The sequence below is a fragment of the Carassius gibelio genome, chromosome B11 (genome assembly GCF_023724105.1).
Source record: "Carassius gibelio isolate Cgi1373 ecotype wild population from Czech Republic chromosome B11, carGib1.2-hapl.c, whole genome shotgun sequence".
NCBI classification, from domain to species: Eukaryota; Metazoa; Chordata; class Actinopteri; order Cypriniformes; family Cyprinidae; genus Carassius; species Carassius gibelio.
In genome coordinates, this window is record NC_068406.1 from 20,439,167 (window position 1) to 20,466,257 (window position 27,091).

Below are 27,091 nucleotides of genomic sequence, written 5' to 3' on the forward strand. Positions count from 1 at the left end.
TAAATAGTTTGCATACAAGTAGTTACTATAACTATCAACTATTCAAATATATTGAAAACAAAAATCAGATTTTAATGTGCAGTTTTGATTAAAATGTGATTGTAATTAGCATTTTCTTGATAATAAACTGTACCCTTTTATCAGAGCAATTGGATGTTAAATCAAAGAGCTTTACAAGTCAGCATTAGTGTTATAATACTCTCCCCATACAGTTTTTAGAGAAGGCGATGACCTTTTCCCTTTTCTGTTTACGACTGATTAAAGACATTTATAACAACAGATTTGAAGTCCCCATGGGATTGTCAAATAACAAAAGTGATCATCACATGCTTGGGAACAAATATAATGGAATGGCAGAACAGCTGTGTGGAAAGAAATACAACATTTTGCAAAAAAAAAAAAAATAGTGTTTATTTAAATGGCTGTAAGCCAACATTTCAAAACAGATATATCGAGACAGATTTCATCATTAAGCTCATTAAGGGAATTTTTGTTCAGAGACTTGTTCCTAAGAGAAAACAACTGAACTCTGGAGGATAATTTCACTAATTTAGCCTAAACACTTATAAAGACAACATAGGTGTTTGAGTGCACTAGAACCCAAGTGCCGCTTCCTAGGGTCGGTATTATTATATTAACACTGGCCATCAGAATCACTTGTAATGCATCTATACTTGACAGAAAAGGGCAGGTTATCATTATATGGGTTGTGAAACAGTCTTTCAGTTAAAAATTAAATGAGATTGATGATCCAACAGATGTTTTTCCAGCACTGGTATTTATTGCCTTAGGATCAGTTTATGTTCAGTCGCATACAAATCAAGCAGAAGAAAAAAATCACATGCATCTGAAATCCTCTCTACCCTTATTACAGTTAAGTGCATTTTGAATATCACATTATATCGCTTCTCATTTTAAATATTCCTTTCTCCAACATACCGTGAATTAAATAAAACCTTCCACCCGTTTAAACGGCGACAGCGTGTTCACATTGTCCATCCATTAGGTGTTTTCTGACCCATGTGGGTCCACGAGACATCAAACTAAAGACAACACAATTATATTTAATGCCCCACTGGCTATACAAAATGTCTGGATTCAACCTCTGTGGACCATTGAGACTAAACATAAATGTCATTTAGTATCGGACATTAAATGCACTAAAATGTCATTTAGTATGTGTCACCAAACACACTGTATGAATTATGTTCAGGAGTGATGCTCTCCACACCGGGTGTTCTCAAGCTTCGACATCCAATTTACAAGAGTGATTTAGCATGCACTGCATTTACAACAATACTTATATAACGTTATGCCATGGAAAAAAAAATACTGGAAAAAACTGTTTACAGATCTACTCTACATATGTATTCAGTACATGGCTTTCTAAAATACTCGTTTCTGATTGGTCAGTTGGGGCATTTAGCGGTTTAGATATTTTGTTGTCGCCTATATAAGAACTCTCTATGTTTATTAAACCGCTCATTCAAGTAAAAGTGACAATTTACCATTGCTTGGCAAATTTTCATGTCTTTTCAATCAGAATCCACATGATCTAGAATTTTTTTTTGTGTGTGTGGGAAGGCGAAAATGTTCTCCACTTTACGAATATGAATGAAAAACTGCAAAATTTACTGTTTGTGGAGAAACATTCCCCCCCAACACAAAATTCCAAGTCGGACGGATTCCTATGGAATTGATTAGATTTCACTCCCAAGCATTTGTCAAACAACGATATGTGACTACACCTTAACTGAAACCAGTGTTACTTTCTTGTTCTATGAAAGCACAACTCCACCATCTTGTCTCAGTTATCAATTGTAGTGAAAATGACATCAGATTACTTCGTTATTGTTAAAAATAGACAAATTAATTAATTTATTTGGTGAGCGGCAGCATAATAAGTGAGATAACACATAGTCCAATGGCTGTTTTTGCAAAATAAACCCCTTCTGATTTGTGTAGGAGTCCTGATCACCCTATCTGGGTTTACTTAATGAAAAAAGGTACAAAACTTGTCACTAGGGTTGTAGTACTAGGATGTACTTATATGCACCATTTAGGGCTAAATAAGGTTTTTTACTTTACTTTATGGTACCATCCCAATAACAGCTTTGTGTCTTGTATATGTTTGCTTGAGTTGTTACACTGAGAAAAAATTACTGTGCAATTTCATTGCCTGACACTTTATTCTAGCGATGAGAATGAATAGCCTACTATTCTAAATCTAAACTCTTGTCTGACTTCTTTATCCTAATCTGCATAAAAACACTTCATGCATCTTTGCAGCTGCAGTTTTAGAGAGATTTCACATGATATAAAATTCATACAAATGACTGCAATGCACAACACAACTGAACCTGAAAATTCTCTGGGGTCAACAGAAAAAAATATGCCAGGTTAAATTAAATGTATTTACATAATTATTTAGAAAATAAAATAAATACAACGGCACACATACTGTACAAACACACAGGCAGGGTGACAGTTTAACAGTTCATTTTAGTGCAGTGCAAATGAGCTGGACTGGGTTGTTTAGCGTAGTAAACCAGCAGTAGATGGGTCCACTGCATTTCTCCATGTGCAAATGCAGTATCTGTTTAAAAGGCTTGTCATAATTATCAAGGAAACGCTGACTCTGGAAAAATAAAACACAGTTTTAAATGGGTGCTCTCTAAAAAATGTTTCAGGGGGTTAGTAAACAGATAAGAAACAATAAAATGGCAGAAAGAAAACAGCAAAAGTTCTTCAAATGATTACTTGACAAATGAAACATTTTAAATAAAAACAACCACAGTACAAGATATTTTGTTAAATGTTTGGTATTTAAATATCTGAGTGCAAATTGCTGCTCTAAAAGTATGTGTGACTCATTCGAAGGCACGTCAATAAATTAAAGCTGGGTCAAACTAGATTCCCTGAATTTTGTGTTTCTAATTAAGCTGTTTTTCTAGCTTAGGAATTGTTCACCAAAAAAAGGAAAAACATGCTGAAAATATACTAACCCTCAGGCCTCAGTTTGTTTTATCATCTAAGCATTTGGAGAAATTTAGCATTGCATCACTTGCTCACCAATGGATCCTCTACAGTGAATGGGTGCTATGATCTGAAGTAAAAAAAAATGTCTGTAAAGAACACAGCCTATCACTTCACAAGACTGAATTGTTGACTGAATTGTTGGACTGTAGCTGTGTGGATTACTGTGTTTTTATCAGCTGTTTGGACTCTCATTCTGACGGCACCCATTCACTGGAGACAATCCATTGGTGAGCAAGTGATGCAATGCTAAATTTCTCCGAATGTATTCTGATAAAGAAACAAACTCATCTACATCTTGGATGGCATGAGGGCGAGTAGATTTTCATCAAATGTTCATTTTTGGGCGAACTACTACTGTAAAAGTTAAGTATCTAAAGTAAAAGGGAAGATATTAGTTTTATCCTAATTCCCCCCAAATAGTTGCCAGAGGAAAACAACATTAGTGCAAATGCTGAGAACAAATACACTGGCCTCCAGAATATAAAAGACGTTAACTTGACATTACCATGACAGTCCATTACGACATCATACACCTGCACTGTTTGTGTAGCTTATATATTTGCCATCATGGCTCCTCATTGGTCTAATGTCACCCAATCAAATTGCAAACTCAATTCAGCCCTCTTAAAGACTTGCCTCTGTTCACCTTGAATTTATGACCTATAAACTAAAATACTATGACTACTTTCATATACAAAGCTATTAGTACATTACAAACTATACCACTACTGTATTGCCTAAATGCTTTTTTTTTTGTATCAGAACAATCATTACCCTGAATTCTTGGTTTGTTGACTCAAGCTCTCTTAGCTCAACTTTAAATTGGTTTACCTGCAGTTCCTATTTTTTCTACAGATTCTGAAACAAACACCCCTGAGAGACTGTCACAGTAACTTCCTTTCAGCTTTCTCTTTTCAATCAGACAGTATCAGTATTAGTACATTAGCATATTCTGCATTATCACATCTGACTCGTTGATTTCGAGTCACAGCATTTCTCCTTATTCAAAGGCCATTGCTTGCCATTTGAAAAAAATGGTGGACTAGTCTTAGTATTATTAACCAAAAAACATATATCCTAAAAACATTTTGAAATGTGTTTCAAACATCAAGTTGAACCTGCTTTGAGTCCTGACCTCCAGTCGTCCTCTTGGGTTTGTGTGATTGGAAATATAAGTGATAAACCTGCTGGTATTTTTCCTCAGAACAAAAAGTCTCGACCCTGCGAGCTCCCTGACTCTTTTGTCATCAATCTTTCTAGATCCATTTTTGAACATCATTAGAGGAACAAAAACAATAACTTAGTATTGGCCTGAAGAAACTCCTCAAGTGAACCTCAGGTTAATAGTGCACTTAATAACGATACCCTCTATTTCTCAAAGTGTCTTCAGATCCCTTTGAAACCTCTGTGTCGACCAGGGGATCTCAGGATTGTGTCATATTCTGACGCCGTAAGGTGTGTTCTCTTTTCAGATGTCATTGCGGGATGTCATTTTCATTCTCAAACAGGTCAAGTCCACTTTCTATGAGTTTGTCTGCTGAACTGATGGCACTGGTTACCAGAGTCAGGGACTGGTTGACGCTGTTGTGCCAGGGGACTTCCAGGGCATCCTTCAGGATTGAGAAGCGTGGAGATTGTCTGCTCAAGCAATAGAGAATGTTCCTGTGTGAGAGAGAAACCAAAGAGAGTGGGCTCTTCAAATAGAACACGCAAAGTTAAAATTCAAATAACATTATTAATAAAATTAAAATAATAATACACTCAAATAAACCACAAAAAGAATAGTAAAAATACAAAAACGTATATTATTGATATTCATATTGATGTTCATAAAAATACAGTTAATAAACAGTTAATCCAAAATATAAATAAAAACATGAATAACAAAAAATACAATTATTAATAAACAAATTAAAATAATAAAGTAACATAAATACTAATAATACAGCTAATTCAAACAATAGCAATATTTCATTAAAACATAAAACAACATTAAAAATGAATTAATAAAAAGTACTACATGACAGTATTACTGACATATCTCTCGATACTAACTGATATAAAATTAAATATATTTATGTATATTTATTTTTCACCATTCGGCTAAATTGTTAAGCGGCTAAGATTACCATTTCAGTAAAATTAACTACATTCAATTAACTATTCTGATGTGATATTTAATTTGATCACAATGGATTGTTATTTCTTAGTATAGAAATGATAGTATAGAAATAAATATATTTTAAATTTTTTGATATTTAATTATATCAAAATGGATAGTTATTTCTTTTAAACTCATAAAATTGTCAGCAGATGCACCCATGTTTTTATACACACATTGAATAAAACATTGCTGCCAAAAAGGAGAAAATTACTTCATCCATGTGTATACACTTTTCAATTATAAAAGACTGAAATCAGTACACAAAATAAAATCAAACTATAGTAAATTTTTGTTTTGGCTCTCCTGTAAAATTGATGACCATCTGGTTCTCACCCCTTGAAATATTAACATTTATTAATGCAACAAAAATCACAATGTGAAAAAGTTCAAATATCTCAGGGTTTGTGAACCCCAGTTTGAGAAATGTAATTTTTGGAGACAACTGAACTGAATCATTATTTGTTTCTTCAGGCTGGGGCTCTGTTCTCTTTCTAGATGGTTGCCAATGCTAATCTACCCTATCTTTGCTTTAAGATTAAAATAATCTAGATTTAGGATATGCCACATATGCCTTTCATCATGCATTCAGTTCACATGACTGTCCAAGGAAATGAGAGGTGCTACAGTAAGAGGAAAATACGTAACGACTTGTATGTTTTCATGTACTGTACCTATGTTCAGATATAACACAGAGCATAAATACTAAATAAAATCAATACCAACGTGTCTTAAAACAACCTTGGAGCAACCACATAGAAATCAACCGAACTCTTGCATGACAATATTAACAGACTTACAGTATATGGGCTATTTTCTTCACGGTTCAGGGTCACGCATTGATTTCTGTTTTTAGAGTGTTTTAACCAGCTTCACACATCTGACCGTAATAAACGAGGCAATTCTTTACCTGTTAACAGATCGACTGAAGTTGAGAAAGAGCCTGTGACCTTCAGAATGCAAACTTTATAATGAATTGCTAACTGGAATATATATATATATATATATATATATATATATATATATATATATATATATATATATATATATATATATTCCTCATATTTTTGTTAGAAGCACATACTGTACTTACTACAATTATTATGAGTTGTAAAGTATATATAACTGCACATGCACATAATATTTATTAAATAAAAAGCCATTTAAGTGTACAAAGAGCATACTCTAAATGCATTTATTATAATCTAAACTATAGTTCATTTTTATTTAATTGCTGTTGATAACAGTCAAGGGTCCACTGAAATACTGTTCTGTGTGAACAGCTGTGAGTTATTCTACAACACCTCCCCTCTTTGAACAGTCATTAAAGTTACCAGGTTTAAAGGTTTTCAACATTACATTACAAAGTTAAAACACCTTTGCCAAAAGCACAAGTTCCACAATCCAGATCTTTAGAAGCAACATAAGACCAATTAAACTACTGACCCACAATGACAAGTAGTGCAGGTTGTTCATTTTTCAAGTCTTGTCCCTTTTTTATAATTTCAGTCATATCTTTTTTGCAGCAATTTTTGCTAGAGGTCTTCCTATATAACTCTGCATGAAATCTTTGAGATATTGATCTGGGCTCCCAGGTAACACCATATACTTTGTTTTTAATGGAGAAAGAGTTTTCCTACACAGCAGCTACAAATTGAGTTTAACGTACACAGCGGTGTCCCCTGCATGGGTCCAGATACTATCTTTTCCATATCTACTGCATATTGGCGTTTGTTTTATCTGCAGGAACAAACCCTCCAGAGGGTCTGTGAGTGCTAGTGAGGTCAAACTCTTAACTGCACCCTGACACCGAAGGAACACTAATGTTTGACAAGCGTGCTCAATAATAACACAACAAAAAGTTGACAAAAGTTAACTTTTTGTTTTACGATTTATTTACCATTTCAAACCAATATAAATTTACTTTTGGGATTGATGTCATAAAAAGGATGTCCATGGACCATCACACCTTGACGAAAAATGTACGTGTGGGATCTTTTTTGCAAGATTCACAATACGTAACATCACGTACATTTCGTGACGCATTCAATGTGAAATGTCCACGCTAAGTGGTGCTATGTGTTTTTTTCGCCATAATAGATGAATGTAAATATGACGTATATTTTATACAATGACCGTTTTCTCCACAGTTCGGTCTTGAAATGTCTGTTGAGTGGTGCTATAACTCTAATGCTCATTGACGTTTTAAAATAAAGTACCGTCTGCACTACACCTAAACATACCTGATAGTAGAAATAATAGCGAATGCAACAAAAACACAATAGCAAGCACAACATTTTTGCTTGTTTTTTGATCTGTCATCTTTGAGCTCATTCCTTGTGAGGAGGCGGCAAGGAAGTCGACCAGAAGTTGAAGTCGGCCGCGTGCCGCCATCTTGTAGCAGAACTTCACTTGCGTTAGCATTCCCATTGACTCCCATTCATTTTGGCGTCACTTTGACAGCGAATAACTTTACATGTGAGGCATTTAAAGACTCCGTTTGTCCATTATTTATTTCTAAAGATACACGACAATGTATAAAGGGCTCCATTACCTTCTATATTACATTATGGCCCCGTTTTTGTAAAAATAGGTTAACGATTGCCTCATAACCACTCGACTCTCTGTCGCATTACCGTACAGACAGGAGCAGAAGCTTGCAGGCAATTAACTTAATATGGCATACTGGCGTTACATTTTAAAATACTATACAAAATAATTAATCAGAATACTTACTCCTGCTCACTCATGCCAAAGAACTCCCCGCTCAAGCTCGCCGTCTCTGCAAGATTAACGATGGCAGTTTGCACGCACAGCTACTAGAAGATCTACATCTGTCAGACAGGTTGCTGACGCCATCAAGCTTAGTTTGAGTCTGCGCGTCAGAAACGGAAGTGCTAAAAACGCTAAAAATGGGCTTCACTTGTCTCAATTGAGTTCCAATGGGGTCGCTGTGTCCATTTCTTTTACTGTCTATGCTTGTGAGTCATGTTTTCACTGGATTCATACCCAAGGATTCAACATCAAATTCCATGCTGGCTGAGCTACCAATCAAGCTTGTTATGACCAGAAAGCAAAACATGGTGCTGTAATTATAACTGCGTATGAAAACGATTAAAAGTACTCACTGTTTTATGCCTCTAGAGTTAATTACTGTTGGAATCCGCATTGATGTGTACTTATCAGTATGTAAAAAGTTCCCACAGGTATGTTTGCGTCATGCGATCAGGTTGCACTGTCAAGTTCTAAAAAAAAAGTTCCATAAAATACATTGATAACCTGTGTGCTACAATCCACATATCCTGAAGGCATCTGATAACTTTATATGAGATAACTACTGAAATGTAGGCCGTAGCATTCAAACATCAATTGTTTATTTGAATATGAGCACATTTCAATTTGACACACCGTGACTGATTATAAAATGCTCAAGGGCATCAGTGATGCCAAAATGATATGGCATGACACAGTCAGACAACGTATTTTGAAAGATATTAGAGAGTTACATAAGCGGAGAAGATTTGTTTTAGTGAATAATGACTTACATTTTAATCTGTAATATAAAAGCTTTCATATGGTTTCAGAAGATGTGGAATATAGTCATATGGGTCACTTTTATGATACTGTGAGAGTGTTTTTTGTTACTGTAAATTATACTGAAGCTTACCAGCCCTTAGTCACTATGCACTCCTTATATGGAACAGAACAGCATGAACCTGCTGCTAAACGTCTGCTGTTGTGTTCCACAGGAGAAAGTCATAGGTTTTGCAATGACATGAGAATGTGTACATCAACAAAATTGTAATTTTGGGGGAACTGGGATTGCCTGTATCGTAAAAAGCAAAACATATTTTCAATTCTTCAATTCACTGGATAAAACTGATTAATAAACAGAGAGACAAGTGTATAAAACACAGGGGGTGAAACAGTGAAGATCGGTGAGAGGGTGTTAATTCTCACAGGCCAGAACCCAAAGAGAGATAATGAGCAGGTACCCTGACGAGTCTCCCCGCACTTCATCTTCTGTTAATTTAATAAAAACCACTCCAGGACACACTGATTGCCGCTGATTACAATTGCATGTTGCTTTGATAATAACAGGGCCCTCCTTCAGTCCAGATTAGCAAAACCAACGACAGCGACAGCAGTGTCAAGAAAAAAAAGTCAGAGCAGAAATGCAGCACCCAGGGTGTGTCATGGACCTCGAGGATCTATGGAAGATCAAACAAGCATTCACCCAAACACAAAAAGTAGAAATAATCAGAACGTCTATTATGGATCGCCGGCCACTCCATTATGGCTCAAGCTGCAACACAGTTCCTATCAACAACAGAGATGCATTGGTAAATCCCTGTTGAATCTTATCAAAGCAAATCGCTTTTATTGTCACATCACCAACAGCCAACGCCGTGGTGAGTGGAGATCTGAAAAGGAGTGTTTGAGGACACTGGCTGAAGATCAGCATTTTATTCTGCTGAGCTGAGGAGTGAATCACAGTTGACTGAGGGATTTACTTCTATTCCCTGCGAGTTGATTTGTGTGCGTACCTGCAATAGTGTTTTACCATGTATTTCTGGCAAAAGTCCTGTTGTTTTGAGATCCATATCTCTTCCACTGAGAAGGTCTAAAGAAACCATTAACTCCGTAATGCAGGCCTACATTGTGCTTGACCCTTTGTTCACTCCTCTTTATATTTTCAAGCACCTAATCATGGCTCAAGAACAACCAGGACAACAACAACCATAACATTGGATTTAATAAAGGACACACTACACACTTAGATGCTTTTGTATATATAAATATTCTTGACTTATTGACCTGCATTGTTGAATCGTGGAATCCCAGCGACGGCAGAAACTGAAGACATCAGCACAATGGCTAAATGATGGTTACTTCAGTTCATCGACCCACAAATCCCCCTTAGGGGTATCATGGGACTATAAAGGCTAATAAATTCCCATAGACTTCTACTATAATCTTGTGCTAATTATGGTCTTTCACGATGAACAACTAATAATCTTTACGATCATTCATTTTTTATGAACCTGGAGGCAGTTCTTTATAAACTGTATCTGTACCATACAAATATAAAATAAAGAGCCAGTACAGCTTTTTGCAAATGCAATATAATTGTCATACTACGAAATGAGCATTTCTACACTGTAGCTCAATATTACAGCAGCTCTGAGAGGAAGCAGGCAATTTTATTTTACTTATTCTTTTTTTTTTTTATCGTTTCATTTTCAAGATGAGGCAGTGTTTCCGACACTCATGTCTGTGGTAACAAAATTTGGCAGAGATGCAAATTGCACGTCTCTCAACAGCATCTGCCCCACTAGACCATGTGGAAGTGATGTCATCATTCATTCCCCAACAAAAACACAAGCAGGTTCCTTTTGGAATAGTTGATCCAAACAACTTTTATTTTTGAGTAAACTTTTTCTTTAAGTAATTAGGGTTATTTCAGATAAACAGTCCACCACTCTGCCAGGTGCATGGTGATTACAAATTCAGCTCAACGTGCAACACTTTTCAAAGCAAGATGCTGCAGTTGCTTAGTCCAACCAACAACGCAACATAGCACTCAATTGCATAGAGCCTTTGTTCTTAATTCTAAAATTAGCTGTAATATCAAGTACAAAATAGCAGATTTTAAGGGTAAGTAATAACTGGAACTTTAGATTACTTGTTCATCAATATATTAAATGTATACCAAATCCATCCATTTCATCATGAATTTCAACATGAATGTTACTATCCTGTCAAAAGTTTAAATACTGTCAAACTTAACAGATCATTTTTGGTTCCTTGTCTGAATGCAAACACTTTTCAAAAGCTTTCGAAGATGAAGGCATAGAAAAAATATATTACATCTTTATTTAATTTATGCTTTCTACAAGATGCTTCAAGTCTTTAAAGCATGATCACACTCATAGATTGTAAAGACACAGACTTCTTGGTAAACCTGTGTGAGAGGTCTTGAGCAATATTTGCTATTTTTTTTGTTTTCCGTAAAGTCTTTGACAAAAAGTTTGCAGGTTTTGCACGTACCAACTCTCTTTATCTGTTCTCACAAGAAACTTTTTCAGCTTTCACTCACCCCAAACACTCAATAATTAATACCGCTCTGTTGTCAGGTACATCAAAGTTTCCACCACGTTTCACCTCTTTTCGCTTCCTCTGAAACTTATATGATACAGTATATCACGTGAGTTTTGCATGAAAGATCATCTCAGTTACATATGGTAACCTTCGTTCCCTGAAGGAGGGAATGAAGATGTCACGTCGGTGACCGACGAGTTGGGATATCGCTTCGATACACCAATCTACTTAAGAGTGTAAACTAAACGAGCCAATGCACACTGGCATGCAATTATTGCATCCAGCTACCGCTGATCACAGCGTGAGTATAATATAATAAGATATATAATATGCGGCCATCTCCCGTGTGCCTCAGCACTAAGAGAGCATTTCCTAAAATTCATGTTTCTCTAAAAGAGCTCCACTGGTGCGTCTTTATAAAGACGACTCCTCCAGCACCTTCAATCGATCTCTGCAGCGGTGGGAGAGCTCTCTGATAAAGATTCGCCCAAGATGCCACCCTCCAGGATGGTAAGAAAGCCTGAATCGGATCCGGAGATGACAGCTTATGCTTTCCCGGGCCATCGAGAGGTTAGGGCTCGAGTGGAATCCTCCACCGCGTCCGAGCCCTCGAGGATGGATGATTGGTAGCTTGGGGTGGCCTGATGCAATAATTGCATGCCAGTGTGCATTGGCTCGTTTAGTTTACACTCGAAGTAGATTGGTCTATCGAAGCGATATCCCAATTTGGGATAACACTCAGAAATGCACGGGTGAAACGGCATCCTTTAAGGACGATACATCGTCTTTATAAAGCCACACCCGCGGATCTCTTTTAGAGAAATATGCTCTTTAGGAAATGCTCTCTTATTGCTGAGGTGCACAGGGGAGATGGCCACTTGCAACACAACAGGAAGTAGTAATAACTGCATGCCAATGTGCATTGGCTCATTTAGTTTACACTCAAAGTAGATTGGTTTATCAAGCATTATCCCAATTCATCAGTCACCGACATGAAATTGAGTGTGACAAACTGAAAGGGAATTCATGTTATGAAAATGTTTGGATTCTTTAAAGCGTCGTTTATGTTCCACGTATGCAATATTGTAAGCCAACAGTTACCTGTAAAAGCCAAGAGGTGGGTTTGGGATAAGGAAGCTTTTTTCCAGGTCTCGTAGGACGTCGTTGAGCATGCGTACGTGGGCGGGATCTCTCTCTTTGGGGTCATTGGCAGGACGCATGACCTCAGATTGGAAGAATGCTGAGTTGTCTCTCAAAGATGCAGCCACATTTAGCAGGTCCTGCCGGCACAGTGGGTCATCTGAAAAATATAAGACAAGTATTATGGATATTCAAGTATGTCTGAAACAATATTTCCTTGCAAAATATGCTCCGGTTCATTAACAACAATAACCTTGATTGGATGACTTTCCATTTTTAACTCAACATCAAATTTAGCACAATAGCTCCAGGCACCAAAAATCATAATTCTTGTCATTTTTATGCAGAATAACATGGATGGACAAATTGGGCTTAATGCATTGCAGTAGCTATTAAATACACCTCCCTGTCACTCAAAACAGCTTTTATCTCATTTCACTTCATCGTCATGCTCCTAAATCGTCTCAGACGCACCCTTCGGCTCTGCACTTGACTTCACTTCTTGTTAGCAGCAACTGTTATGACAGCTTAAGTGCAACCCTCAAAACTCCAGCAGAGCACTGGCCCTCAAAATTAAACAGCATAGTATTTAACGCCAAATCTGTGCTAAACAAAGATGCACCCCTGGCATACCTCCATTTGCCCGGAAACAAAAGCTAACAAATGAGTCGAAAACATGCATATTCATCCAGTTTAACAAGGTATGTGTTAAAAAAATGTGATGTGACTGCAAATATAGTATAGTGTCAGTATAGCATTTAGGGCTGGAATTCAAAAGAATACATTTAAAAACTGACACATTTCTTATATATATCTTTCAACTTGCTTACTCAAGCATGCTTCTATCATGTGCTAAGAAGAAGCTGTTAAGAACTGTTCAACCTCTCAAAGATAATGCCAGGTCTGTGGCGGGTGGGTGTGCATATTAACATGCTTGTTCATAATGTTGCTTAGTTGAAGATTATTTCACTTTTTCAAGCGGAAGTGGCATTTACTAAAATCTAAATTTTGTTGTTAATAAAACTGTTAAATCAAATTCTACAAAATCATATTTCACAGGGATTTCACAAAGTTTCAAATCTGACTCAACAATGATGAGTTCTAGGTAATTCTAGCAGTTCAAATCCCAACTTGATTGAGTGATGGGTATCATTGGAGAATATGAATATATTTCGATTCTTTGGAGGATATGCAAAACTTTTAAGTAAACAGAAGGAAAAAAATCTACAAACTTGAACACACACACTGTCTCCTTCTTTCTGTCTTTCTCTGCAGAATGAAAAGCACTCCCTGCAGTAGGACTGCTGTAACTCATCACTCACTGTAACACAGACAGCAGAACACCCAGTGAAACTGTCACCAACTCAACCGAGGTTTACAATTTCACAAATGACGAAATGCATATCACTTCAAAGTTCCATATTTGTGCCAAAGGCTTCAGAAAAGACAGATGTGGGAAAGCAACTATAGTAATATCATACCAGACACCCACAAGACACACATGCAAACATGAAATTAACACATAGCTTGTTACTCTATTTTTAATTTATACATTTACATATTATTTGATACATCAATATCTGTGTGTGTGTGTGTGTGTGTGTGTGTGTGTGTTTGCATAATGCAAATGCATTTCACAGCGAGTTGTACAGCGAGACGGAGCACAAAGGGATGCAGCGTTCCCAAGATTCTTTCTGGACTATTGACACACTTTAAAAATGCAATGTTTGTGGCAAAAGCTTAAAAAAGCTTGACACCCCCCCAAAACATCTGCCTGTACCAGTGGGGTTTCAAACAAGATGCATTCAAAGACAACTTTTTCCAGAAAGGATTTTATTGTGAAAGTTTATAAAACAGCTAAAGCAGGCTGTCAGTAAATTGGAAGAAAAAAACTAAACATAAAAATCTAAAAAGAATAGTTCACTCAAAAATTACCACCAGGTCATCCAAGATCTTGATGAGGTTATCCTGCCATATATATATATATATATATATATATATATATATATAATTCCAGTTATGCTTCTAGCCACTTGAATGTGCTTTTATACCTGACAAAGGTACAATGAGATCACAAGGTTTAACTCAACATCTGGAGGAGACTTCATTCCTTCAGCCTCCAAATTACGCAGAACAGACTTCAGATTAGGGTATATCTGTCAGGAAACCGCTGGAAGTGCCAGTACGTAATAAAATGTGGGATCAAAAATATTTTGGATGTCTTCTATCCCAAACAGTGACAGTGAAAATGCCTTGATGAAGCATCTGTGGGATTTTCTCAGGCGTGCAATGCGTCAGTCCTTCAGCCCCGCTGCAGCCGAGACAGTAAAACAAAAGATTGGACACGAGTGTTTGGCACGGGTCTGGTGAAATGTCAATACTGCACAGCATTAAGGGCTTTGCAGTCTGTCTTCATGTGGCAGGATTATGTGGCAATTACATTTCTCACCTGTCCTCTTCTCAGTGTTCATGAATATTTAAACACAAAGGAGCATCGCTCCAGCAGAGAGCCAGAACAGATTCAGAGGAGAAGCCCTCAATGTCTCTCTGCAGAGGTGAAAAACGGCATACCTGCGAGCCACTGTATAATCATTTAATGTTATTTGAATCTCTGAAATCCAATTCTGCAAGACTTTGAAAATGTAGAGAACATTTGGAAATAAAAGCCTGTCAAAAGCTCATTACTACCTCTGGGTTTCTTTGGCTCTGATGAAGTAGAAAGTATAAAGCGTTTTCCGCTTCTGGGAATTTTCTCCCTTTTTGTTCCCCATCTAAGGTAAAGCTCTTTATTAAAAAAAAGTGCCAGAGCGATGGCCAATCAGGTCTAAAGCTTATAAACCCATTTGATCCGAGCACTTAGAAATGGCTGGCACCAGTTTGAATTTAACAAATGCAGAAATCAACTGTGAATGGAAGATCGATAGGTTCACCCAAACAGATGATTTCTGCATTACTCATCTTTATGGGAGGAGTCAGGACTGACACAGAGCAGATCCAGCTTGTAACAGCCTTAAACTTCCAGAAGTTCTGCCAACATACTGTAATTGTGTTATAAATTCATTAGGAAAGTAAATTGTAAAATAAGTTTTCAAAGGTGCAATCTTACCTTTGAGTTTGTTCTGAACATCAAGAGCGATATCCAAAGGGTAAAATGGAAGAACGGGATCCGTAGCAAGTCGCAGGATGGCCTCGGCTGTGATCTAAATCAATAAAAGACAAAAAGCTCAACCAAAACTCTGCCAAGTCAATTTATTGATTATTTATCGATTGACTGACTGATTTTATTATGTTAATATTGTCTTTAAAATAACCAACATCACAAAAAAAATATTCAAGCATTGTCACTACACTATCACCAAAACCAAACGTCTAAATATTTATTTTTATTATTCTTTATTAATGTTTTATTTATCTTTTTATTTGTTTTGTATTCAGGGTTTCAGCAAATGGATTATGCAGCACAACTTTTCAACATTAATAATAATAAGAAATGTTTCTTGAGCAGCAAAATCACATATCAAAATGATCATGTGACACTGAAGACACACTTTTAAATAGACTGTTTTACTTTAAATTGCAATATTTCAATTTCATACTATTTTATGGGAAACTGCTTATAATATTTCAAAAGAAATATCACTCAATTTTTAAGTTCAATTATGCAACTATTGTAAAACTACTATTGATTTATTAATTTGGCTCAAAATCTGAGACGCTTTAGATGAACATTCTTCTTCCATTCTTTTAGCAATGGATTGTACAACACCGATATTTATGTTTTAATTCCCACAGTGCTTCTTTCTAATGGGCTTAGATAACAAGAGCATTTTTATGCTTCCAGTCTTTCAGCGCTGAAGCATAATTATTGGTTACATTCCATCTTATCTTTCTGACACTCTTCTATTGATTTCGATTGGATTCTGTTGCTTTCTGCAGTGGCTTCTGATGGCTAATTGTAATTGTGCAGTCAGTAAGATCTGTACTAAGCTTTTCCTGCATCCACAGTGCCCACTGATCAAACGTTATTGATTCTCCTACCATCCCTTCACATCATGTATGAGGTTAACACACAGGCAGGGAAACTGCACAGCTTAAACATGTATCGACTGTGGTTTTATCATATGGTAAGTGTCCCCTCTGTCTGACCTCTGTGAAAGCTACATCTCATTCAACCATTAAATATACAGTGAACACAGGTCAGCTCTTGTATAATACAATATTTCTATATCACCATGGATGAATTTATTTGATTAAAAATACAGTACAAGTACTTTTGTATAGTATAATAATATTGTATTTTAAAACTATGGTACTTTACTTTCTATTTTTATGCGTTTTAAAATGTTATTGATTTCTGTGATGGCAAAGCTGAATTTTCAGCATCATTAAACCAGTCTTCAGTGTCACATGATCATTTATAATATGTCACATGATCATTCTAACATGCTAATCTCATGTTGAAAATATTCTTTTTATTATCATCAGTACTCAAAACAGCTACTTTTGTGTAAACCGTAATACACTTATATTCAAAACATTGGTGTAAATAAAAAATAAAAAAAATAATACATTTACTCAGCAAGGCCGCAATTTATTGATGAAAAGCAACAGTAAAGACATTTATATATTATAAAAATGTTCTATTACTTTAAAAAAAAAAAATTGTTTTAAAGATCAAGATACTGAGAGCTGAGCTTAAACTTATATCACCCATATGAGGACCATGGCTCAGTGGGTAACCCCAAAATAAATGCCCTTTAAACATCATAAGTACATTAAAATTAATTTATTATTTTACTGTGTAGAATAAACAAGAGCAACCTGCATCCCTACACAGGATAAGCTGTTTGGAAAAAGTGGGCAGATGGTTTGGTGAATGGATGTACAAGAGCAAGAACCAGGATTTTTAAATAAAATTATGGTAACACTTTACCTAAAAACTTTACGTATAGTGGATTATAAAAGGAGTTTTAATGCATTCATTAATTATGCCTTGTAATGCACCTTATAATGCATTTTACAATCTCATTAATAATTGTAACATCTCTGTTACATATGGTAACCCTCGTTCCCTGAAGGAGGGAACTGAGACATCACGTCGATGACTGTCGAAACTGGGATATCGCTTCGATAGACTAATCTACTTCCACTGTAAACTAAATGAGCCAATGCACATTGGCATGCAATAATTGCATCCAGCTGCCGCTGATCACAGTGTGAGTATAAGGCGGCAGCAGGTACAATGCATACCAGGCTTTCGCTGAGGAGCCGAGCCGGAGACCTTGCAGCTCAGCGGCGGTACAGCAACCGTGGCGACGGGACGTGACGTCTCTGTTCCCTCCTTCAGGGAACGAGGGTTACCATATGTAACCGAGACGTAAATTAAAAAAAGTTAACAGTTAAAAAAGTTAACAGTTTAAGTCATTTGTGGATTAATGTGTATTAGAGATGCGAACAGTTTAAAACGATTCAGTTTGATTTGGTGAACTGAATGATTCGTTCGCTAACCGGATATCCAGCTGCTTTGATTTAAACTCTCTCTCACAACACACACGGAAGAGAAGACAATGCTGAATAAAGTTGTTGTTTTTGCTATTTTTGGACCAAAAAGTATTTTCGATGCTTCAAAAAATTCTAACTGACCCTCTCTGATGTCACATGGACTACTTTGATGATGTTTTTCTTACCTTTCTGGACATGGACAGTATACTGTACACAGAGCTTCAATGGAGGGACTGAGAGCTCTCGGACTAAATCTAAAATATCTTAAACTGTGTTCCAAAGATAAACGGAGGTTTTTACGGGTTTGAAACAACATGAGGGTAAGTTATTAATTACATAATTTTGCTATCTGGGTGAACCAACCCTTTAATGTAAAGTGTTACCAATATTATATTAAGTACATATTGCTGAGGCATTTTCATTAGATGTGTAGAAAACTCTTTTTAAAATGTTCCTGATAATGTAAAAGCCAAAAAATGATGCTGAAACACCTGACATTTTCCGTAACTGCAATACATCAAAATCATACATTTTCTTGTTCTCCTATTTATTTATGTTTTTTCTTTCTTATTAAAGCCCTTAAGTGTAAGTTGGTTTGACGTGGAATCCATCATGGACAGAGAGATTCCAGCATTGATTTCAGCAGAGAGAGCATTAATCTACAGAATGTGCCTGAACCCAAAAGCTGAATTTTTATTTATAGCATCATTCCTGGAGATGCTCTTTAGTTCTTCTCTTCTGTCTTTCTATTGGGTGGCAGAAACCTACAACCTACAAGAAAAAGGCAGTAGAGATGAGGACTATCACACATTCAACTGGTTCTAATATTACTGCATAACTACATTCGCATCATCTACATTCTGCGGTTGGATTCCTTCACTCCAGACTTTCACAAAGTTGTTTAGAAATGTGTTGGCAAATTTCATCATCTACGACATCAGTTGCCATCTGCAGACACTTTATGGTGGTGAACAGATGCACATGTTAAGAAGTGGCTGCTGTCAGCGTCTTTAAATGACAAAAGACGAATATATACTGTATATATATATATATATATAGAGAGAGAGAGAGAGAGAGAGAGAGAGACAGAGAGAGACAGAGAGAGAGAGAGATTCAAATTGTGCTATTAGCAGGAAAGAAATATACATTTTATGTTATTACTGTCTCGAAGGTAAAAATATTATTATTATTAATGTCTCTATACCACAGATGTCACAAAAACATTTAATTTTATCATTATAATTTTATAAAAAAAAAATTGTATTATTATTAATGTCCCTACAGGACCCCAGATACCACTAAACATTTGATATTTTATTATTATGTCTCTAAAGTACCACATATATCACAAAAATATTCCATTCCACTATTAAAGTCCCTACAAAACCACAGATAACACCTATATATATTTGTTTTATGTTTGGTAAAACCAACAGTTAAGCAAACCTGATTGGCACACACACGTTTTTGTACATTGGCCCAATTTTCCTCTGCATGTAAACAACTCATCAGGAATTACGACAGCTAATTCAGTCTGCACATTTTGACATCAAACCCCAATGAGTCCACATTTTTATAAGCATGCTCATTTTTGATAGATATCAGCACTTTCCTATTTACATTCAACTGTTATTTTTAGCATTAAGCCTTTTTGTCCTTTGTAATCTCTTGTGGCATTTACAAAGACTGTCAGTATGTATTTGTGTGAGCGAGCACACGTGCACACCCTTGTTTTTCAATCTTCAGCTTGCCTTTTGCTCTAGGACATATTGGTACTGCAGGGCTTTGCAGGGGAATATATTTGTGTACATTAGAGACAGGCGGGAGCAGTGGAGGCGGGGGATTATTGACAGCAGAGGGCTCCCTCTGAGCGCCTCAGCCTGACTGATGAATGGCTGAACACTGATTCACAGCACAGAGACAGGCCTGTGTCTGATCTCAAAACCAGACTGAAGGGTGTTTGTTTCCCGTGTCTCATTGTTCTGTTAATACTCGGGGCGAGTATTAACAATGAGGTCAGGCATGTTGTGATTTGTAAGTGCACATGTACTGTGGGATTTACCCATCAGATGTGACAGACTAGAAGAAGATAAATTATTCTGTTGCAGGGTTGAGTTAGTTAAGAACTATTATTTTAGCATACAAAGGGTCTAATAATAAATAATCGAATCAAAAGTGGTGTGTTGATCTTTACATCTGTAATTTGCTGGAAGATCTACATTATTTTTAATAGCACCAGACTCTAATGAATGCCAGGAAATTATATAATTTAGGGTCTCAAAAAGTATTAAAAATAATGGTTACAAAGTCACTAGATTTAAAACTAAAAAAATATGAGTCCTGTGAATATTATTATTATTATTATTATTATTTTTAAGAATTCCATTAAATATTCATACCGTGCAAATCAGTTTGGTTGATTTTTTTTTGTTTTGTTTTTTTGATCTACGATAACAAAAACCAGATTAAAAAAATGCACTTTATGATGAAAATGAATGAGGGTAATTAAAACATACTAAAATAAAAGTTAAAAAACTTCACTGCTCAACTAACTTAAATGCAGCATAAACAGGGGTTGGATGAATAAATGTGATATATGTATATAATATATTTATTTTTTTGTTGGTTACAGTGAGATTTTTTTTTGTGATTATTTAATATTTATGTTTTTAATGTCTATATTCTGAAGTTCACATATGAGTGTAGTATAAGTTGTGCTCAGCAATGTGTTGTACAAGCATTTGGAGAAATGGGCAACTTGTTAGATTTCCAAAAATATCATCAGAACATTATTACAAAACCTCATGACATTTTTGTTATATGTAGACAACAATACATGATAAAATTTATATATAATATGCACTTCCATTTAAACTAAAATGTTGTAAAATTAATATACAAAAACCGTCTGAACAAAGATCCAGCATGACAGATGCTTCTTATAAAAGAACTGATTCAATGATCCTCACAATTCAAGCAGCTTTTAAAGATTTGCACAGCAATGAAGTACTAAAACTCAGAGCTGACCACATGGCATTTAATGAATCAATGCCTTAATGACCACTGTCAGTCAAATTTATTCCTGCAATATGTAAGGGGAAGACAAATCTCTCATCAAGTGGCCTTCTGCTTCTGTCATTAAGCTTCCAGATGGTACCGTGTGTCAAGAGTTAACAATGAACGAAAAAAACAACAACCCAACAACTAAATATGCAGGTAGAAAAGGTTTTGTGAACATAAAAGATGCTTTTTTTGTGGTGTGAGCGTATTGTCTTGGAATGCATACCAGTTATTCAACAGAGACTTGCATTATTGTGTATCATGGGTCTTAGGGGCTTATGTGACAACTGATTTACATTACATTAAATTCTCAATGAGCGACATGACCGTCAAGCTGTAAACAGAGAAAGCATGTTTGTGTTGTGTCTGTTGTACTGGTGGGTCATTCATCCATGATGTTGTGCATGAATTCAGCCTTTAAACCTTCTGTTTTTGCTAGGAACTGGCAGATTATGAAAATTGTCAACTATGAATTGAAGCTCTGTGATTTTATATGTAAATGGGTAATTAGAGGGCATTGAAAAGGAGCTTAAGTAATGTTTTATTCAGCCAGGCAAAATTTCAACAAACACACATACTAAAAAAGTGTAGCAATGACCAGCGGAAAATGGGAAAACCATTGAGCAAAAAGAGTAATGTGCGAGTGCTTATTGAACAGTAAACTGGGGAGAGATTAATTCATGACAAACATCTGCCAGATGCTGAAACCAATTATGCTTCCTGCTATAGCAAAGATTCATTTCAACTTAGAAGCTTGCAGTTTTCCCATTCCGCAAGCATATTTTTCATTATTAAAAGCTAATTAGAGTGCCGCATATGTTGAACAGAGTTCTGTGTTTGGATTCAAAGACAAAGAATGGATTTAACGGTTAATAATTGTTTATTTCAAACCAGATTAACAGATTTATGAGACATAAAAATTATATACCATTATTTAAACTTAAATCATTATATTCTTCAATTTATTTCAAAATGTTATATAACTAGATTGTGTATAATTATGTATAATTAATTTGTAATATGTAAATTGGTTAATTATAATTTCCCTTTCTATATATGGCAAAAAATGGTAATAAATCGCACAGGACATTTAATGTAGTTTTACAGTAAAATACTGCTAAATTTACAGTTTGTAGAAGTGACACTTTTTTTGTAATTTACAGTGAAAAATTTAAAGTGACATTCCCAGAATTCCTTGAGTGACACTTCAGATTTGATGTTGTTTATTGTGTTACCTATTTTTTTCTTTTCATATGTTTTCTTTGTGTTACCATGACATTTTTGTGTGTGTGTGTGTGTATGTGTTTGTGTTTGTGTGTGTGTGTGTTGCTTGTGCATGATGCTGTGTGCCCTGTCTATATATTACTATTTAGCTCAGCTTATAGAAAAGCTACATGTAATGAACTTAGATTCTTATTCAAATTTCTCATTTTCACCTGTCAGTATATTATAAAGTAATATAATAATAAAAAATAAATAAAAAATGAATAAATAATAATTCTGTAGGTTGGTACTTTAACATTATAGCAGTTAATTACATTTTTACTGTTAATTTAAATTAAAGCTGTAAAACCTAAAATGTTGCTATTAAATTTCACTTTCAACTTTAATTTCTAAAGTGTTACAGTGTTTAAATACATTAAATCAGACATTAAATCTCTAATTAGAGACTAAACATTCAAATGTGACATCTTGTACTGAAGCATTGTGAGCACACATCAATGGAGGGTGATGTTAAAACAACAGTAAGAGTTTTCTAAGAATTCAAGCACTTAATGACTTTTCGGTGATAAATGTTTAGGTGGTTAAAAGCCAGAGCTGCAATACAGCTTTTTGCAATTAGAAAATTAAAGGATAAAAGTTAACTTTGAGGTTTCACTTATCAGAAATAAATTGTACTCAGATTTGTGACTTATTTTTTTTGCTTTCCAAGCAATTCCAATCTTGTTTTTTGAATGTTTAAATATTTTTCCTGAAAAGCTAGATTGACACTGATTTGTATTTTTTTTTCAGTGTAGCCATGATCTGATCGCTATTATTTTTTGTAAACATGTTTTCTATCCATCATTAAATTAATTTAGTGTTTATTTGCTACAAATAATTTTTTTTCTCTAAAAGTTAAAGTGCGACTAAACCATCATTTTATGACTGCTGTGACCCTGCTCAGAACATTTCAATCAGCCTGTAATGTATTCATAGTACACAGATGGAGCCTGCTTATTAATGGGGGAAATAGTAGACTCAAGTTTATGCTATGTTACAAATGCACAGATTAGCTGGCTTGGTGTGTTATGATGTGTTAATTTTTAATTACTGATGTTCTCAGAAACTTTGCATGCCTCAGAGCTGTGAAGACAGTGAGAAACCGCGGTCCCTATGGAATACACGGATAGCACACACCCATGTCTGCATTTTAGATTTGCATTTGTTTTCTAACTGCTTCAAATTACATGCCATTTTGCATCATTATAGATGCACTTAATTGGCTTTTGTGGGACTTCAAAAACAAAATGACTAACAAAGTAAAAAAATAAAAATAATAAAGAAAAAGCGACAGAATATATTTGTGTGAAAGAAAAGAGAAGTGATCGTTTGCTTCAAAGGGCTTCTGTGCTCAGAAATTATTTATACAGAATAAAAAAGTCTATCGGTAGACCTGACAAAATACAAGATGCAATGCTACGTGGTTCCATTCAAAACAAAGTCAAAAAAGTTGAAAATGACATTTGAAACCAAAACTATTCAGTACGAAGGTCAGGTGAGGTTTCCTGAGTTTCTTCTTGTAAACAGCATTGAAACTGAACTTGATTGTCAACAGGAATAAAATTACTATGCTGACAATTGTTAGAGTCCCTCTGGCCAAAATTGTACATCAGATCTGCTTGTATTGTTTCAGTTTCTATCTCTCTCTCTCTCTCTCTCTCTCTCTCTCTCTCTCTATATATATATATTGCTAATATATATATTATGTATATTTGCATATTTATGTATATTTACACACATTACATATACTTTATTCCAGTGTTCAGTTCAGTGTCACGTTATCCTTGAGAAATCATTCTAATATGCTGTTTCACTGTTCAAAAAACATTTTATTATGATTATTATTAATATTTAAAACAATTGAGAATTTTTTTCAGGATTCTTTGATGAATAGAAAGATCCAAAGATCAGCTTTTATCTGAAATAGAAAGCTTTTTCAACATTATACACTATACCTTTCAAAATCTTGAAGTTAGTATTCTTTTTTATATAGAAAGTATTATTTTTATTCAGCAAAAATGCATTAAATTGATCAAAAGTGATGATAAAGACATTTATAATGTTGCAAAAGTTTTCTTTCAAAATTTTTCTGAACTTTCTATTCATCAAAGAAACCTGAAAAAAAAAAATCTACTTAGCTGTTCTCAACATAATAATAATAAAAATAATGATGATGATGATGATGATGATAAATGTTTTTTTGAGCAACAAATCAGGCTATTAGAATGATTTCTGAAGGATCATGACTGGAGTAATGAATCTAAAAATTCAGCTTTAAAAATCACAGGAATAAATTCCATTTTAAAATTTATTCAATTAGAAAAAAAGTTATTTTAAATAGTAACAATGTTTCACTATATTAATGCTTTTGCTGTATTTTTGATCAAATAAATGCAGGCTTGGTGAGCAGAAGTGAATTCTTTAAAAACATTAAAACTCTTTCTGTTCAAAATCTTTTAAATGGTAGTTTGAACTGAATTGAGATCAATGTCAGTATATCACTTAGAAAATTATATTAAAATAATAGTATATAATATCTGTAATATTATTTTAAGGTAAAAAATATGCAACTTAATTTTAATTACATCGGCATTGCTCCATTTGGGATTTAAAATGTTTAATTCATAAAAAAGGGGGAAAAATGTTTTTTAATATGCATGAACCTTCTTTTCATAAAGGAAATAAGGTCAAATGGGGGCAGTCAAAGCAATAACATGTTTTGAAAGGATTTGTCCTCAGAAACTGCCAGGCAGGCTCCCAGTGTCATATTGTATCTCTATTTTAGTTTTCAACTTTTCAGCAAAAAGGCCTCAAAAGTACAGAGGGCTTTTTAATCAGCAGCAGTGATGGATGAGCCATGAGTCTTCACCACGCTTGGGACAAACCAGTGAACATGAAGAGAACATCCAAACACTGGGTTAAGCCCAGGAGTGTCTGGGAAAATGACTTGACTTGACATCTCGTCATTTTATGTATTAGGGGGCGATAAACTCCTCCTGATATGCTGCCAGTGCTGGGGTGCAGAGGAGGTGGAGGGAACCAATCACACTCCTTGTTTGGGGAGATAACATGAAAATTTCAGCATTTTGTTAATCTGCCAATGACTCGAAAAATCTGATTTCTCCAACTGGTCAAGATTATCTACTGTAAAACATCCATATCAAAACATTCAAAAGTGGGATACAAACAAAAGAAGCAAATCTGGAGAAGTGCAGTAATTTGCTCTTTCATAAACATCCAATGAAGACATCGTTCGTGTTCCTAGATGGAATGATTTACACATCCAGTTCATCTACAGGTAAATGAAGAGGGAAAAGCACAGCCATGTGCCAAATTTAGCCTTTGTGTGTCTAACTATTCAGACTCATCTTGACTGAGAAACCAATAAATGACTATCAGCAAAAGTAATCTAGACAGAACAGACAGAAAAACCAGATTGAAAGACTTTGTGGCTGTCTAAACGAGAGACTGATGTAGAGGGTTTACAGATCGACAGCGTCTAGGAGTTATTAAACAGACTGATGGGAACTTCTGATTAATCTTTTGCAAATTTTGTCATACAAGAATCTAAATGGCAACCCAGAAGAAACTCATTTCTTAGAAGCAGCTCTTTAAAAGATCAAGAGACCTTTTCAGCAAAGAAACCGTTTTAAAATTGAAAAATCTGTCATCATTAGTTGATTTTTAATAAGCTGCTTCTTTTGCACTTTGTGCACTTCAATATTCCGAGTTTAGATTTTTATTAAAACTAGATTTTATTATTTATTTTTTGTTAAAAATGTAATTTCCACCGCTGTAATTACATGACAGAATGTTATTAAATATAACAAATATAACACACATATTTGCACATGAACTTTGAAAAGAAAATGTCATGCTGAAATTATGAAAAAAACAACAACAAGAACATTTTATTTAATTGTGTGCATTTAGTATACATAAAATTCTTGAATTTAGCTCTAATGAGCCAAAGAGTCTCTAATTTTATACTATAAAAGTTAATATAGAACTTAAATAACAGTAATTTACACTATCATTCCATCCACAAAAAAGAAGCTTTTTATTTAAAACTCCAAAAGTGCTCATACTTGAACAAACAATAGTAACCTCTTCATGCCTTGAAACAGAGAAGAAAGATATTTTACAAATCATCCAGCATGCTTTTCATAATGGCGACTGAGGGTGTACTCACGCCCGAGTGTGTTTCACCCCCAAAGCCTGGTTTGTTTGACTAGCGTGAGCGTTCTTTGCCGCGCTTCAGCGTGGTTTGTTTAGCCGGCCCTAGTCTGGTTGGTAGAGGTCGGCCAGGGCACCGCTCGGTTGGGTTTGGGTGTGGTATACATGCAGTGTGAGTGATATACAGGCCAGTGTGGGGAGGGTGAGGGGTTAATCACACTCGGTTCAAGGCAACTGTGCCTAGTGCAAGTACACCCTGACTCAAACTATTATTTTCAGCAAACTTCGAATGTCGGCTGAGGTCTCTTTGGTGATTTGTCTCTGCTGTGGGAAATAATACAATGCCAGTTCAGAGCAAAGCAAATCATCACAACAGATACTTCATGAGATCCTCTGCATGGCTGACTGAGGTGTTAAGCAGTGTTGAGAATCTTTCCATTACCTCATCATCTCATCTCTTTATCATCTCTCAGTCTTCTCACTCCCTGTCTCCCATCCCAGCGGACAAAAGCCACATCTGTTACACACACAGTGAGTGCAGCTATACAGGGACAGCACCGCTGAGGCTGGAGGCAGTAGACTCGAGTTGGCACATTGTCTTTCATGATTAAATCACTTCAATGAGCTTTGACATGTCCTGTGCTGCAA

At 35.4% G+C, this 27,091-nt stretch overlaps 1 protein-coding gene across 1 annotated transcript in view; it reads right to left on the minus strand.

The window, feature by feature from the left end:
- Positions 1 to 716: 716 nt before the first annotated feature.
- The window catches only part of LOC127968018 (inactive N-acetylated-alpha-linked acidic dipeptidase-like protein 2), a 214,266-nt gene continuing 187,891 nt past the window's right edge, over positions 717 to 27,091 (minus strand). The window contains exons 12-14 of the mRNA XM_052568855.1: positions 15,549 to 15,642; positions 12,404 to 12,602; positions 717 to 4,701 (exon numbers count right to left, since the gene is read on the minus strand). Coding sequence (XP_052424815.1) covers positions 4,515 to 4,701; positions 12,404 to 12,602; positions 15,549 to 15,642 — 480 coding nt within the window. The 3' untranslated portion in view covers positions 717 to 4,514. The remainder of the gene's footprint in view (positions 4,702 to 12,403; positions 12,603 to 15,548; positions 15,643 to 27,091) is intronic.